Here is an 18,132-nt window from a genome sequence, read left to right as displayed (position 1 = left end):
AGTCATAGGTATTTTGAGCCAAATGAAGAAGAGTAATATTATTGTCTGCCACTAGAGCTAGAATCTAAAATATTTTCTGAAGGATAAGAGTAGATAGGCCAGCTGCAGTGGCACATGCTTGTAATTCCAGCTGTTCAGGAGGCAGAGGCAGGAAGATTTTGAGTTCAAAGCTCGCCTCAGCAAGAGAGGTGCCAAGCATCTCAGTGAGCCCCTGTCTCTAAGTAAAATACACAAAAGGGCTGGGGATTTGGCTCAGTGGTTCAGTGCCCCTGGGATTGAGTTCAATCCCAGGTACCAAAAAAAAAAAATGTAGATGGCATTCATTTGGTAACTACCCTTGCTAACAACTGAACAGTACTATAAGGTAGATGGCAATACTCACATTGATGAAGAAACAAAGACAAGTCAATGACTTGTCTGAGGTTGCATAGTAATCTTAAGATTCAAAGCAAGGTCTGTCAGATTGAGACCATGCCCATTTTATTGTGTTGCCAGTACTGCCCTTAAGTAGTTAGTCTCAAACTTCTGTCCACGTCTGAGATAGTGAATTCCCATGGTTTTTAAATTGGCAATATTGTATAAGTTGGTATTTGGCAACACACTCAAACTCATTTCCTCACATGGTCATTACTTCCTGCCTCACATGATTATAATGAGAAATACATGACATGATGTACACTAAAATATGGTGTGAAGTGTAAAACCCTATAATATAAGTGGGTTTGGTAATACTATTATTACATGTAAAAGCATTGATCTTTAACTTGCTAATTCTTTTTCGTAAGTAATTTTTTGCTGTTACCCTTTGAACTAAGCTGTGTATTGGCTTTTAAAGGTTCATAGTGATTAATTTAATTAAAAGAAAATTATTTCTTTAAGCAGAACAAAAATTTCAGATAGTCTTAACACGAAAAATTTCTTTCTACTCAAAATTCTTGTTTTGTAAAAAAATTATATCCAAAGTTAATGTTGGAACTTTATGATGGCTTCTTTCTGATAACTGATGTTTAATGGTTATATTCAGTACATTTGGTCAGAACTTCTTTTTTTGAGCGAAATATTATATGCCCTCAAAGTATTCAACCCTGAAAAACTAGTTCCTAAAGGTAGATTGACCTGTGTTTAATGTGGTTTTAAGTACAGATTGTGACAATTCCTTCCATGTACCTATTACTTTTTACATAAAGAAGAAAACCCCTTTTCCTAAAATCCTTGACACTCAGTATGTAGTTCATACTCTTGCCAAAAAATGGTGGTATCTTTTCTACCATAAAGTAAAAATACAGGAGAGTCAAGATATCTCACGGTAGTGGTAGCTCTATAGAGTTGCACTAAACTTTAAAAACATGATTTATTTGTATGACTGATATAAAAGGTTTTAATAGCCTCCATTTAAATGGCAGATCTTGTGATAAAAGGTTATGGAAGCGTCTTACAGCATAGAATATTTAATGATCTAATATAGCACAAAACCTGAATTTATTTTTATTAGAAAAGCATTATCTTTGGTAGTTTAATTTTTATTCATACTGATAGTCATAATATATATTTCATTATATGATAATCAGCTTTATGGCATTTGACTCCAGAACAGTAATGTTTTCTTTTCATACTGCTGTACTGAACGAAAAGGAAAATAATACATATTTTAAGTGGCTTCATATTTCTTTAATTTTTTGGGGGGGTGGTACCAGGGATTAAACTTTAATTTAAATTTAATTTTACATTTTCTGTTAGATATTAATTGCAATATGTCCCAGAATTCCAGAAAACAAAGCCCTTTTTCTCTTTTTAATTTTGACCACTGAGCCACATCCCTAGCCCTATTTTGTATGTTATTAGAGATAAGGTCTTACAGAGTTGCTTAGCACCTCACTACATTCCTGAAGCTGGCTTTGAACTTGCCATCCTCCTGCTTCCTCCTCCTGAGCCGCTGGGATTATAGGCGTCCGCTACTGCACCTGGCCAAAAAACTAACATATTTCTGTAACTAAAAAATGTGAGCTATTCTGCATTAGAAGCATTGTGGCTTTGGATTTAAATTTGAGTTCAGATTTCAACTCTATAATCTTATTTTTAAGCAGTGCAACAAAGTTAACATATTTGAACCCCGGGTTCTTTTTCCTTTCTAGACTGTATCAGATTCTTATCTCTCAGTGCAGTTGTATCAGATTAACTAGTGTGTTAACATGGTTCCTAATAATAAAACTCTATATGAACATTATGCCTTTAGTTGCTCATTATGATAATTTTCAGCTAAAAATAATCTAAGTTCTTGTTTTTATAGACTATTTCTACCACATAATAAAAATTTCATTGTTAGTATGTTTAAGAAATGTCTAGGGCTGAGGTCATGGCTTAGTTGGTAGCATGCTAGCCTAGCATGTGTAAGGCACTGGGTTCAATTCTTAGCACCACATATAAGTAAATAAATTAAGGTCAGCCAACAACTAAAAAATTAAAAAGGGGAAATATCTAAAAGTGAAATTAATACAGATTTTGCAATTTCAAATACAAGGTTGGGTCTCTTGGTAAACTATTCTATACTGTGATAGCATGAATTGAACATTTTATGTAAAATAAATATATATTTCTACATTCTAAATGATATAGGTGTGTGTTTTTATAGGTTTGCCTGAATCCATCATTGCGGCTGCATGTTCAAGGAGTGGCCAGAGGGTTCTGCATGTTGATTCGTAAGTTTTATCAATGGTAGCATTTAATACTTCCTAAAATTCTCTATACAAAATTGAAATTCAGTAACACACACCTATATGCCTCTAGATTTGTGTATGTGTATATTTATATATTATCTAAACTTCTTAAGATAGAAAATGAGTCAGAGTTAGTTAATTTTTACCAATAACATGTGAAATATATAGCACTTATTTTATAGTAATTATAATATATTAATATATATTAAGAATATATTGTCTGTAACTTTTAATATAAATCTAATGTGAATTTTAGTATAATTATAAGCTTTAAAATAGGTATCCATTTTTTTGAGAGGAAGCCAAATGCATCATTTTATTTTCTTTACAGTGATTTTTTTTGTAAATAATAAATAATTCTCCAAGAGGCTTATAAATCTCACATGTCTTACATATATGAGTGCATGGGTGTATACAACCCATATATGTATTCTTTTTTGTTTTGTTTTGTTTTTTCCTAGTACCAGGGATTGAACCCAGAGTGTTTAACCACTGAAATACATTCCTAGCCCTTTTTCTCTTTTTAATTTTGAGACAGGGTCTTCAGTTTTGCAACAGGGTCTTGCTAAGTTGCTTAGGGCCTTACTAAGTTGATGAGGTTGGCTTTAATATTTTAATCAGGTTAAACGTATCTCTTTTGAACCTCAGCCTCCTATCTGCTGGGATTACGGACATGCAACACCACACTTGGCTGTGTATTGTGTTTGAAGCTTCATATTTGCTTGTAAAATTTGGCCAAGAGATTTGAGTATGTGGTTTTGTACATCAGAATTTAAACTTAGAGAAATTTTAACTAGGAAAAAATGTTTAAGCTGAGTGCCATGGCACATAATTCTGAAGTCCCAATATTTCAGAAAGCTAAGGCAGGATGATTGCAAATTTGAGGCCAGTCTCAGCAATGTAGCATGGCCATAAGCAACTTAGCAAGACCCTGTCTCAAAATTTAAAGAGGCTGGTGATATAATTCAGTGGTTCAATGCCCCTGGCTTCAGTCCTCAGTTAATAAAAAAGCGAAAAATAAAAAAAAAGTCTGGAATTATGTTTTACTTTAAATGTGATGATAAAAAGGATGTTAATGAAAAACTCAGGTTTACGATAAAGCATTTTTAAAATTTCTGTATTCAAACATTCCCCTAAAGTAAACCCCTAATCTTCCATTTGTCTATATGATGTTTTGACTATTATATCTTGACACTTCAATTATTCATCGAATAGGAATAGAATAGCAAGAAATTTAATTTTACATTTTCTGTTAGATATTAATTGCACTATGTTCCAGAATTCCAGAAAACAAAATATCAAAAATTTGTATACTGACTTCCCATATATTATCTCATTGTTAAATATGTAGAAATCTAAAATTAGCATTAGTTAATTTACATTTAACCCTTTCTAAATTTATTTTGAAAGCATGTTAACATCTTGGTTATTATCCAATGGTTAATCTAAATTGGATTTACTTTTCTTCAATTACTACTACTACTATTACTATTACTTCTTTTTATTCAGTTTTCATATGAAGCCTGCCTTTAGAATTCTCTTCTCATTATTGTATGCAGAACTGCTTGTGTTAATATCTCAATTAAGTCTTTTTAAAATTATTATGGATTTACATGCCAAAATATCTTCCACTTTAAAAGCTCAGGTATAGGACCTGTATGAATTGTTTATTGCACACATACACATACAGACAGATTTATTTATGATAGCCTTAGTTAATTTGAAATTAAAATGGTTCCTGTTAATTTCTTGAAGATAGGAGAGTTAGTAAAAGTTATTAATTGATGAGCTCACATTATATGCTCATTACCATATTAGTTTCTTTACATATGTAATTTAATTCCCATCAAAGCCAAGGGAAGGTAGATGGTATCAACCAAATTAAACAAGTGGGGAATGCGAGGCAAGGATAAGTTATTTTGTTGAATTTTGCCAAGCTAGTATATGTTTAACTTTAGATTTAAATTTATTTTCTTTTCTTTTTTCACAAACCTGGAGTCTTCTCTGGATGAAGAATATTTTAGAAAACACATAGGGTTTACTGATATTATAAAAAATAGAGTTTTATTAATAGTATAAGAAGCTAGATCTTACTATAAGAAACAGTGACTCAATTTAAAAAGCTCCATACTGTGGTTGGCTTAAGACCTTAGAACTTAATAAAGATAAAATTTCAAAGTGTCAGAACCTTTTTTTTCTTATCTTGTAAATCTTCAAGCTTGTTGATTTTTAAGAGTTTAGATACATGTAAATACTAGATTCTCCCAGATCTTTTATTTGACATTTAAAAATTTATTTAAATTTATTTTTTAACTGATATGGAAAACATAAAAATTATACACATTTGTGAGATACCATGTGATCGTGAGAGTTGGGGTGCAAGGGATGGAACCCAGGGCCTCATCCATGCAAGGAATGTGATCTTTCACTGAACTCTACATCTAGTCTTCCATCTGAAGTTTTGATACATGTGTACATTGATTAATATATTTTTTTTGAATTTTAATATTTTATTTTTTAGTTTTCGGCGGATACAACATCTTTGTATGTGGTGCTGAGGATCAAACCCGGGCCGCACGCATTCCAGGCGAGCGTGCTACCGCTTGAGCCACATCCCCAGCCCCTTGATTAATATTTTAATCAGGTTAAACATATCTCCTTTATTTTGTTATGTTGAGAACACAAAATCCTTTCTTCTAGCTTTTTGAATTATATCATACTTTGTAACTATCTTTTACCACATCAGAATTTCTTAGCTGCTATTTGACAAAGTATCCTGTGATCAACTTCTCTTCCCTCCTTTTACTGTCTGTGGCCTTAGAGATAACATTTTATTCTCAACTTCAATTTTTTTAATTTCACATGAAGGATATCATGCAGTAGTTTTCTTTCTGTGCCTGGCTTATTTCACTTAACATAATTGATCTTCAGTTCCATCCATGTTGTTGCAAATGAGAGGATTTCATTTTCCTTTTTTGTCAAAAAATTCTTAATTGTTGCTGTATATCACAGTTTCTTCATCCATTCATCAGTTGACCACACTTAGGTTGTTTTCATTTCTTGGCTGCACTGAACACGGAAGTGCAGATATCCCTATGACATCCTGATTGCTAGATTGCATGGTAGTTCTATTTTCAAAATTTTGAGGATTCTCCATACTGTTTTCCATTATTGCTTTACCAGTTTACATTCCCACTACTAGTGTGCATGGATTCCCTTTTTTTACATCCCCTTGTCAGCATTCATTTATCTTTAATCTTTTTGAAAATAGCCATTCTTACTGGAGTGAAGTAATACCTCATATGGTATCAATTTTTATTTTTCCTGAGCATTAATGATATTAAACATTTTTTTTCATATACCTTGTAGCCATTTGTGTCATCCTTTGAGAAATGTCTATTTAGGTCAATTGCCCATTTTTAATCAGTTTATTTTTGTTTATTTTTTGCTGGTAAGCTTTTGGAGTTCCATATACATTCTGGATATTAACCCTTTTCATATGTATTTTTTGAAATTATTTTCTCCCATTCTGTAGTTGCTTTGTACTGTATTGATTGTTCTCTTTGCGGTACAGAAACTTCATTTGATGTAATCCATTTTGTCTGTATTTACTTTTATTTCCTGTACTTTTTGTGTCTTACCCAGAAAATTATTGCATGTTCCAATGTCTTAAGGGATTTCCCCTATGTTTTCTTCTGGTAGTTTTATAGTTTTAAGTATTACATGTAACTCATTAAACCATTTGAGTTGCTTTTTGTAACTAGTAGGAAATAAGGGTCTATGATTCTCCTAGAACAAAGTTTAGATTGAGTGGCCCAAATAGGCACCACTATTTGAGGGTAATGGTTGCTCTCTCTGTTATTCATGTCTCCTAATCTGAGTTTGTCCTCAGCTCCTGGTCCATATATCCTGCGGTTTAACATCTTCATCGAGCTATTCCACAGTAGTACCTTAAACTTAGCATGGTTAATGCTGTATCATCTTCCTTGTCCTTGTCTCAAAATGCATAATATCCCCTCAAAGAGCTTTATGTTCCTATTCTTTTTGAATGGAAACATTATCTATCAGACACTTGGAAACTTCTGCTGATTTTTCTCTTCTTTTTTTTTATTTATATATGACAGTGGAATGCATTACAATTCTTATCTCACATATAGAGCACAAATTTTCATATCTCTGTATACAAAGTATATTCACACCAACTCATTTCTTCATACCTATACTTTGGATAGTAATGATCATCACGTTCCACCATCACTTCTAACCCCATGTCCCCTCCCTTCCCCTCCAACCCCTCTGTTTTATCTAGAGTTCGTCTATTCCTCCCATGCTCCCTCTCCCTATCCCCCTATGAATCAGCTTCCTTATATCAAAGAAAACATTCAGCATTTGATTATTTGGGGTTGGCTACCTTCATATAGCATTATCTTCTCTAACTCCATCCATTTACCTGCAAATGCCATGATTTTATTCTCCTTTATTGTTGAGTCTCTTCTTTACCTTCCACATTTGTTCAATTACCAGGTTCTATAGATGATAATGATGATAATTAACATGTATTGAGTTATCCCAGGCACTGTGCTGTGTAGTTTGAAAACAAAATTTCACTGATCTCCCTTAAATTTAATATCTTTCTGTCATATCCACTTCTTCTCATCTCACTGTCACTTCCTTAGTTTAGTCCCTTGTCATTTCTCTGCTAGCTAAGCTTAAAACCTCTTGATTAATGATATCCAACCCTCCAATGCCATGTAGCATGTTGTAGCCAGTCACATCATTCTGCTGTATGAAATCTATCAGTGTCTTTCTGCTGCCTATTTTTATTGATTTTTTCCAACTTAAAAGTCTTCTATGGAAATATAAGTAACTTAAATAGATGAAACAGAGCTGATGTGGTTGAGGTGAGTTTGTCTGCATCAGTTTAGACAAAGCTGTCTTATAGAAGAAAGTCTAAATTTTCTATATGTCATACAGTACCCTCTATGATCTGGACTTAATCATACCTTCAGCCTCTTGCCATTTGTACCTTCAACTGTACACACCAGTGATTCTGAGATTTGCAATAACTAAGCATGTCTTAGTCTTTTACATCTTCCTGCTTTCTGAGGTTCGAGGAAGCATCCCTCTGCCTGGAGGCTTCTCTACTACTTAGGCCGACTAACATCTGTTTTTTTTAAACTTTCAGCTAACATGCCACCTCCTCAGGGAAGTCCTCCTTCCTTAAACGGCCCTTGGTATGTGTCACAGATATGACTGGATTTTCATAATACTATATGAGTATGACAGCATTTATCACATTCTTAATCATTTACTTCCCTTTCTTTGGAGTCTATATGCTTCTAAATCACAGGATTTACTTATTTTTGTATTGCTAGTACTTAGTTTTGTTGCTGATATACAATTAAATACTTGATGAATGGATGGATAAATATTAATTATTATATGTAATTATATGTGTTTTTTCCTGGTAATGATTATTTTGGCCATGAATAACTTTTACCAATGATATACAAATTTTGGACAAATGGCTGTTGTTAGAGATATAATTCATGGCTAAAATTTAGACGATGAAGTTATAATAATCTTGGCTTTTATTCTCATCTGGCTTTTATATTGTCACTACTCATTTGTTTTCATTGAGTATTTTTGCAAGGAATTGTGCTAAGTGTTAAGGATACAGAGATGAATTCGAGGATACCGACTCACAATCTAGTAAGGGGAATGAACAATTATACAGATAATTATATATGCTGTGTAAATTATATATGGGTATGTATGTGTGTATATGTATGTATGTGAATATGTGTATGTGTATAGGTATATAATATAGCTATGGGGGACACCTGGCTCATGGAGAGTGTTTCCCATAGAAATTGGCACCTTAGCTAACTTTAGACAGACAAGTTACATAAGATGAAATAGTTTGGATTGGAGCTGGGAAGGATATTGCACACAAATGGACCAACATATGCAAAAATTTGGATAAAAGAGAACATATGTTTGGAAGACTATAGTTAATTGAGTATGGCTGGTGTTTGGTGGGCTGGGAGTGAAATACAAAGATGAGGCTGCAAGTAGTGTTTAGTTCAAGGAATTACTTAATGTTATAGACATTAGGGAACTATTGAATGGCTTTAAGCAAATAAATGAAATGATCAGATGTATGTTTTAGGACTATACAGTGGAGAGTGGTTTGAATAAGTTGAGGTAGAGAGCAGCTAGGTGGCTGTTTGCAGGGATATAGTTGAGAGAGAATTACCTGTACCAAGATGGATAAAAGGTAAAAATACTTGAGGTTATCTCAAGAATTTTGGAGGTCAAATCACATATAGTAGGTGAGGGAATGAGAATAATTATGATTCTGTTTTGAACATTTTGATGGATGGTGATGTCATCAAATTGCCAGTTCATTTACCAATGTTAGGAATTTAGGCTTAAGGATTGATGTTTGGGGCAGATAAGGTAAATGTGTCCAAAATTGGAAGTGTTGAGTTTGAAGTGCCAATACCATTACTAAGTGAAGAGAATCAGGTATGTTAGGAACCTGAGTCAGAGATGTAGACCTGGAGATTTGGGCACTATCTGTAAACAGATAGTAGTTAGAACCAAAGAAGTAAATATAATTGCCCTGAATATGTGTATAATGGGATAGGGATAGAAACCTGGCAAGTGCAATTTTAATTCGTGGGCAAATGAAGAGATTTAACAAAGAAGATTGAGAAGAAACAGTCAGACATTCAGGAGGAAAGCAGAAGGGTGGGTAATTTCATAAATCTGGTAAATTTATTCCTGGAAAGCCTTAATATCTATACATAATGTGGAAGAGGAGGTCTGAAGGAAGAGAACAATTATGGAATGTTTTTCTGTTGTGGGTCAGGATTAGCTCTTTTCTCATTTAATATTTATTATAGCATTTAAGATATTTCATAGTTGGTTCAATCTACTTTGTTTGCTTTATCTTGCATTTCTGTATTACACATAAAAGAGTACCACGTGTCTCTGTTTGGTAGACCTATCTTCCCATGCTTTTTTGGAAATATTTTTAAAATTATGGTTAACATGAAACATAAAATTTGCTATATTAACCACTGTAAATATAAAGTTTGGTAGTTTTATATGTACTCACATTGTTATGCAGCAGAACTCTAATACTATTTTGGTCTTATAAAACTGAAATTCTGTACCTATTAAACTATAACTCCCCTTTCATCAGTCCCAAGGCTCCTTTGTACATTCTTGCACCATGAATTTCACTACTCTAGATACCTCTTGTAAGTGTATCAGATTATTAAATTTTTTGTGATGAGCTTGTTTCACTTAGCTCAATGTCCTCATGGTTCATCTGTGTTGTCATATATTGGAGGATTTCCTTCCTTTTTAATACTGAACAGTATCCCACTCTATGTATCACATTTTGTTTATCCATTTTTCTGTTGATAGGTACTTGGACTGCTTGCACTTTTTGACTGTCGTGAATAATTCTGCTATGAATGTGTGAGAGCAAATGTATCTTCAAATCGCTATTTCAGTTCTTTTGGCTAAACACTCAGACAGAAGTATAGGATAGCTAAATTATATCTACTGCCATTTTAAATATTTTGAGGAACTGCTTTACTATTTTCCATGTTGAATTCACATTTCTGCCATCTTCCAATGTTTTGACTTCAGAGGGTAGTGGAGTGTGGGCTTTTAAGTGAGAATGCCTATGTTCATGTCTTAGCTCATTAGATATGTATTTTTAACAAGTTATTTGATCCATACTTCAGTCTTTTTTTTTTTTACCAAAAAAGGGAAAATATTAGCACTTAAAGTATAAGATTGTTGATAAGTTTGAAACAAATAATGTATATAATGGAGTTTTGACATTTCCTCTTTTGTGGACCATTATAGATATTAGGATCTGTTACTCTTAACGGTGATGATGGTGCTGTTGCTGCTATTTCTGCTGCTGCTGCTGCTGCTATTGCTGCTAGTAAATATGAGCACTAAGAAGTCAGAGAAAGAAATGATTTTACCAGTGGGAGTTGTGAAAAGTCTCACAGAGGTGACATTTGAGCTGTGTATTGAATGATGACAAGGGGTTCAATTTAGTGTGGCTAGAAGTCCTGATAGACTAAATGAATTAGATTAATGAAAGTTTGAGGTGTCACTGGAAGAGGACCAAGGAGTTCCTAGAGGGGAGAACCTCAACTCGAAGACTTAGTGAGATTCTTGAGAAACATCATAGAAATGAATTTAAGGACATTCCAATTAAAGTTTCAAATTTATTGAGGAAAGCAAGGAGTACATATTTAAGGGAGAATGTAGGCCATCTTGAGAGAGGGAAAGATGTTTTTGGGGTTCTCAGGCTCTTTTAAAGGAGACTTGGTGAGGGGTGGGAAGATATGTGATGATGACATCAATCTGGTGATCACAAGATGTTTTATTGTGGTCTGGTTGTTTTCAGGGTCTTTAGGTTGATATGGTGTCTATTATCTATCAATAGATATTGCTGGAAAGTTTCTAAATTATAGAAACATCATATCTTTCTTTGCTTAATCTATTAATTGCCTTGACTAATTAATAGTGTACAAGATAATTTTCATAAGAGAATGAGTTTTTGGTAATTCTAAGATTTACAGATTTCTCATAAATTTTGGAATGACAGGCTTGTTAGAAGAACTAACCTGGGGTGTGACAGGCCTGGAAAGGTATTCCAGATTAAAATTATGTTTCCTTGCCCTTCTTTTCATCTCCTTTCTACCTATGTTTTATTTCTTCTACATCAAAAATAGAATTAGACTGGAGCTGTATGGTGCAGACTTTATTTACTGAGGTAGGAAGTATGGATATTTATTATTAGTTTTTGCAGTGTTGGGGATTGAACCCAGGATCTCATGCATTCTGTGCCAAGTACTTTCTTAAGAATTATCTTTAATGTCTTTGTCTTTCCCTCAAACCCATGTTTAGTCCTTCAGCATATCCTGTCAGCTCTACTTTTTTTTTTTTTTTCTGTTAATCAAAATCTATTCCCAAACTGAACAACAGATGGACTTCAAAATGATTGTACTTCTTGCTCCTCTCCAATACATACACTATTATTGTCTGGCATTTAAGTTGCATCTTGGATTGTTTTTGTTCTTAATCTCAAATTAGATGCAATTAATTATTTTTCAGACAGTGTTTGTTTGCATATACCCAAATGTTTATAATTTCTTTGCATCATAGACTTTACTTCTGGGATTTTCCCTATTTTTTCTGTAATTAAATCCTTTAGAAATATCTTTTATGAAGATCTATTTAAAATTCATTTAATTTTTTTTATGTTTCTATGTAATAATGTCTTGTCTTTACTTTAGTCTTATTCTTTAAAGACAGTTTTGTGGGCAATATAGACCTATCAATTTCTTTTTTTTTTAAATAAAATGTGAACTTTAAAAAAATTTGTTCTAATTAGTTATACATGATGGCAGGATGCATTTCTATTCATTATACACAAATGGAGCACAACTTCTCATTTCTCTGGTTGTACATGATGTAGTATCACTCCATATATGCAGTCATACGTGTGTCTAGGGTAATGATGTCCATCATTCCACTATCTTTCCTGCCCCCATTCCTCATCCCCACCTTTTCCTCCCCTTTGCCCAATCAAAATTCCTTCATATTTCTGATGCCTTTCCATTATGGATTAACATCTACTTATCAGAGAGAATATTTGGCCTTTGGTTTTTGGGGACTGGCTTACTTTGCTTAGCATGATATTCCCAACTCCATCTGTTTACCTGCAAATGCCATAATTTTATTCTCTTTTGATGCTAATAATATTCCATTGTGTATATAAACCAGTTTCTTTATTCATCTATTGAAGGGTATCTAGGTTGCTTCCACAGTTTAGCTATTGTGAGTTGAGCTGCTATAAACATTAACGTGGTCATATTATTATAATATGCTGATTTTAAGTCTTTTGGGTATAAACCGAGGAGTGGGATAGCTGGGTGAAATAGTGGTTCTATTCCAAGTTTTCTAAGGAATCTCCACACTGCTTTCCAGAGTGGTTGCACCAATTTGCAGTGCCACCAGTAATGTATGAATGGACCTTTTCCTCCACATCCTCATCAATACTTATTATTGCATATATTCTCGATAATTGCCATTCTGACTGGAGATGAAATCTTAGAGTAGTTTTGATTTGCATTTGTCTAATTCCTAGAGATATTGAACACTTTTTAATATATTTGTTGATTGATTGTATATCTTAAAAAAATGATGGGTAGGAAAAAAAAAACGTAGGTGGCAATGCCTTAATTGTATGCATGTTGTCAGGCGTGAGGGCCTCTTCCATCCTTGTCAAGGGGAGTGCTAACCTTTCTCCTTTCATACAACACTGTCAGCTCTACTTCTAAGACAACCCAAATCTAACTAGTTTTCTCCTTCTTTACTCTTTCTAGTTCATTCCACATTCATTTACCATTGGACTACTCAAATAACCTCCTTATTGTCCTTTTTTCCACTATGGCCCCAGTAATTGGCCTTTCCCTTCTGCCTAAGTTTATCATATATAACTGTCTTCCTTCTTCACTGTACTGTACTATAGCTATCATTATGCACTGTTTTTTTTCATTATTTATAATATTGTTTGTGCCTTTTGTCTTTTTGTCCTTTATTGCCAGGGACTTATCATTTTATTAGTCTTATCAGAGAACTAGCTTTTGCTTTGTTGACTCCTTCAGTATTGTCTTTGTTTTCTATCTAATTTATCCTTATCATTTCCTTCCTTATACTTTCTTCAGCTTAGAATCACTCTTGTTCCTTTTCTAATTTCTTGAATTAAATTCTTAACACTTGATTTTTAAGCTTTTTTTTTTTTTTTTTTTTACTTTTTGTAATCATTTACAGCCATTTGAATCTCTCTCAGGACCACAATAACCATCTTCCGTGAATGTTCAGTATTTTCCAATAGCCACTAGACTTTTAATTTTTGCTATAGGTTATTTACAAGTGTGTTTTTAAGTTCCTAAAATTTTGTTCAAATCTTGATCGAAATTTTAATTCCATTAAACATGACAAAATGTACAAATAATACAAAATATAGAAAGTAAATAGTTTTAATATGCCTCCTTTCTTCCAACCTGTACCCTACCCTCTTTACCTCTAGCCCCACCTTAGAGAAACATTAATTATACCATTTATATATCCCATAATATGCAGTTCAGATATCTAAGTAAGTTGCAGAAAAATGTGTAAGTATTTATAATGTGTATATTAGATTCAGTGTAGGACAATTTATAAGATATGGAACAGTTTAACTTAAGGATCCCTTATTTTGCCTTTTTATAACCATATCTGCCTCCTTTGTAGTGCCCACACTGTTATTTCTGATTCTGGTAACCAGGAATCTGTTTATCATTGCTTTAATTTTGTCATTTCAAGTATGGAACTGTACATTATATAAACTTTGGAATTTTTTTTTACACTGTGATTCCTGGAGATTCATCCAGGTTCTTGCATATATCGTGTGTGTGTGTGTGTGTGTGTGTGTGTGTGTGTGTGTGTATGTGTGTGTTTGTTTTACTGCTGAATAATACTCCATATTACTTACATAGCAAACTTTGTTTAAACATTCACTGTTGAAGAGTATCTAAGCTGCTGATTTCCATTTTTGACTATTACAAATAAAATTGTGTGTGTGTGTGTGTGTGTGTGTGTGTGTATGTATAAGTTTTTATTTGAGATAAATTCTCAGGAGAGCAATCACTGAGTCAAACAGTAATTAATGTGTTTAGCTTTTTAGGAAATTGCCAAATTATTTCCCACTGTGCCTGTAACATTTTATAATCGTACTAGCAATATATGAGTGATCTAGTTCCTCTACATCTTTGATAGAATTTAGTGTTGCCGATATTTTTTCTGATAATTCTTTACAGGTGTGCACTGATCTCACAGTTTAGTTTTAATTCACATTTTGTTAGTGACCAATGATGTTGATCATTTTTCATGTGCTTATTTGCCATCTGTATATCCTCTTCCATAAAACATTCATATCCTTTGCCCACTTTCAATTGGATTGTTTAGTTTACTGTTGAATTTTTAGAATTCTTTATATGTTCTTTATCTTTGTGGTAAATAGTTTCCAGTTTAGTTACATTATTGTCACAGAATGAGCACTGCAGGTTATTAATTGTTTGGTATTTTTTGGAATTGCTTAATGGTTTGGAGCCATATGTTTCCCTGTGGCTTAATAAGAATGTTTTTTTTTCCCTCTAATTCTTGGATATGGCATTCTGTATGTTTAGTTGATCAATCTTGTAATTTTATTATATAAAACTATTATTATTCCTATCCTGATTATTGAATTCTTATTTTCCTTGCAATTATGATATTGTTTGTTTCATATATTCTAAGTGTTTATTAATAAGGGCATGTAAGTTTGGAATTGTAATATTCTTGTATGGTTACACTTATTATTTTCCCCAAATAATGCTTTTTATGCTTTAAAGATTAGTGCAATGACATAAGGTTTCCTTGTTTTCTTCCAGAAAAGTTTTCTACCCTTTTAGAACATTATTTTCCTCCCTTTTCCCCCCATGGTGCTAAGGATCAAACCCAAGACCTTGTGAATGCTAAACAAGTACTCTACCACTGAGCTATATATCAAAACCTGATTTTTTAAAAAAATTTAATTCTGTCTGGCAATTGTTTTTAACTGAATTTAGTTGTTTGTATTTCTTTTTCTTCACTAATATTTGGATATATTTCATCCCTCTTATTTTCTACTTTTTCTTTAGCTTCTTTGCTTTTATTCCCTCTCCTTTTGGTCTCTCTTTTTTTCAAATATATAGAAGTATGCTTTCTTCCTGTACATAGATTTGAAATTCATATATGAAATTTATATTCTAGATTAGAAAAACCTTAACATTTTCACTTATATTTTCAAACTTTACGCTACTTAAACTATTCTCTCTTTACAAGCAATACAAAGATTACCCCTCTATCATGCTTACTGTTGTCTGATATTTTGTTGACACTTTGATTTTATACTTCTTTGGTCATTGTTGTTTTTTTTTTTTTATCAGTTAATGCTTATTTAGATCTGCCTTCATGTTAAACAGTTTCTTTGCTTGCTCTTCATTTTGTAGCCATCATTTCTTTCTTGAAATTCTTTCTACCTGAGCTCAGTGGTGATAAACTTTGTTAATGCTTTTATTTTAATCTCAGTCTTGACTTATAATTTAGTAGGTTCTGTTATTACACATTAATAGTGTTTTTCCCCCTCACAGTATTGTTCTTTGGCTTCTTTTGTGGCTTTTGAGAAGTTTCTATTAATCTAGTGCTATTCTATTATAGGGAGATTATCTTTTCTTTCTGATTGTTTTATCATTTTTCTGTTTGCATTTGTAGTTATTCAGACTCATTCTTGTCTAAATGTTGACTTTGTTTCCATTTTTCTTGCTCTGAAATTGTTTGACTTCTTGAAACTACATACTTATACCTATAGTTGTCAGGAAAATTTCCAGATATTTCTTCAAAAATTACCTCTCTCTTATTCTTATTTTTGGAACTTCTTTTACAGAAGTATGAGATTTTCTTCTTCCTCCTCCTCTTTTCCTTTTGCTGGCTACTTGGAGTATATTTTTGCTGGCAAATAATTGTGTGTGTTAGGAACTTTATTTGATGCTTAGGTAGTATATAATGAGCTCTCTTGACTTCTTTGTTTGGTATTTGCTGTTTTGATATGAAAAATAATTCTCTGTGTTTGCTGGAGTCTGCCTAGTTTATAGGGTTGGATGCAGAGGACCTAGTCAAGATGGGGGCCTGGCTTTCTCTGTAGTGGGCTGGCAGTCCGGTCACCCGTTGGTGTGATCTTGTTTCTGGAGGCCTAGGGTCCGGGTTTTCATGTGCTTTGGGGATTTGAACACTGGGGATATGAAGGAAAGGTGGATTTCCCAAGAGAGAAATTTTCCTACCAGTATTCCTGGTGGGCCTTTTGGAGACCCAGCTGGTGGAGGATGGCTTAACCATAGGACTTTTCATTTCTGTAGGAGTTGCTGGAAGTAAACTCAGGTGGACTTATAGTACTTGTGTGTCCATGGTTGAGCTCCTGGAGGGGTAAGTGCCATGATCTTGCCTGCAGGCTTGTGGAAACCTTTGTGACAACTGGGGATAGGGTGCAACAAGCCCGTTTGCAGAGGAGACCACAAGTTTGGGCCACTCTGACCTAGGTATGTGTGCAGACTCATTCTATCTTTATTCCTCTTAATATCTCTTTGTCATTCCTCATCTTTTTTCCTTTTGGTACTTCATTATATGTAATGTCTTAAGCTTTATTTTCTAGTTTTTTAATATATTTTAAAAATTTTTAGTTATAGATGAACACAATATATTTTGTGTACTTGTTTTTATGTGGTGCTGAGAATCTAATCCAGTGCCTCCCATGTGCAAAGCAAGTGCTCTGCCACTGAGCCACAATTCCAGCCCTATCTTCTAGTTTTATAGTTGAAAACTTTAGTCTACAGATTAGCCACTTGTTTTTGTAAATTAAGTCTTATTGGACCACAGCCATGCTTGTGTGACATATACACAAAACACATATTTACATACTCACCACGGCTGCTTTTATACTACTAAAGCCAAGTTAAGTAGCTGCAACAGTACTGTGTAGTGTGCAAAGGCTAAAATATTAACTAGCCTTTGAGAAAAAAGTTTGCAGACCTCTTTTCTAGTTCATTAATTCTCTCTTCAGAGGTGTTTGATTTTCTATTTATTCTAGCGTTTGTTTTTACTTCAGTGACTTTCACTTCAAGAAGTTGTTTGTTCTGTTTTTAAAAGCTGTCATGTTCATTCCCTTTGCTTCATTAATTTTTAAAAGCTAACTTTAGTTATATGAAGTCATTGAAGGGTTTAATACTGTTTGGTATTATCTTTCTTGTTTCAGGGTCAGTATTCTTCTTTTTTTTTTCCACCAGAAATGTTTAACTTTGAATTTTATAAAGTGGGACATTATCTGTAGGGATCCTTTATTTCTGCTGAATGTTTTTGCATTTTGCCATGTCACCCAGTGCTATTACTGGTGGTATTTGTTTCCTTTTGCTGACATAACCAAGTATTGCAAATGTAGACTTTTAAAACAGACTTATTATTCCACTGTTCTTATAGATTATAAATCTGAAATGAATCCTATGGGGCTGAAATTAAAATGAAGGTAATTCTACATTCCTTTTGGAGGTTCCTGGAGAAAATCTGTTTCCTTGTCCCTCCACTGCCAGCTTCTAGAGGTCATTGGTATCCCCTCCCTCCATCTTCAAAATAATCTTGAAAGCAGTATGGAGAGTCCTTCGAAAACTTGGAATGGAACCACCATTTGACCCAGCTATCCCACTCCTTGGTTTATACCCAAAGGACTTAAAATCAAACTACAGGGACACAGCCATATCAATGT

General features: G+C 33.4%; 1 protein-coding gene and 1 pseudogene across 1 annotated transcript in view; one reads left to right on the top strand and one right to left on the bottom strand.

The window, feature by feature from the left end:
• Window positions 1-18,132, top strand: part of Chm (CHM Rab escort protein) — a 167,528-nt gene that overhangs the window by 23,098 nt on the left and 126,298 nt on the right. The window contains exon 2 of the mRNA XM_077106285.1: window positions 2,630-2,696. Coding sequence (XP_076962400.1) covers window positions 2,630-2,696 — 67 coding nt within the window. The remainder of the gene's footprint in view (window positions 1-2,629; window positions 2,697-18,132) is intronic.
• LOC143639591 (U6atac minor spliceosomal RNA) lies at window positions 12,975-13,081 on the bottom strand (annotated as a pseudogene).

Source organism: Callospermophilus lateralis, chromosome X (genome assembly GCF_048772815.1).
Source record: "Callospermophilus lateralis isolate mCalLat2 chromosome X, mCalLat2.hap1, whole genome shotgun sequence".
Taxonomy (NCBI): domain Eukaryota; kingdom Metazoa; phylum Chordata; class Mammalia; order Rodentia; family Sciuridae; genus Callospermophilus; species Callospermophilus lateralis.
The sequence above is the reverse complement of the archived record's forward strand: the minus strand, read 5'-3'. Positions and strand labels throughout refer to the sequence as shown.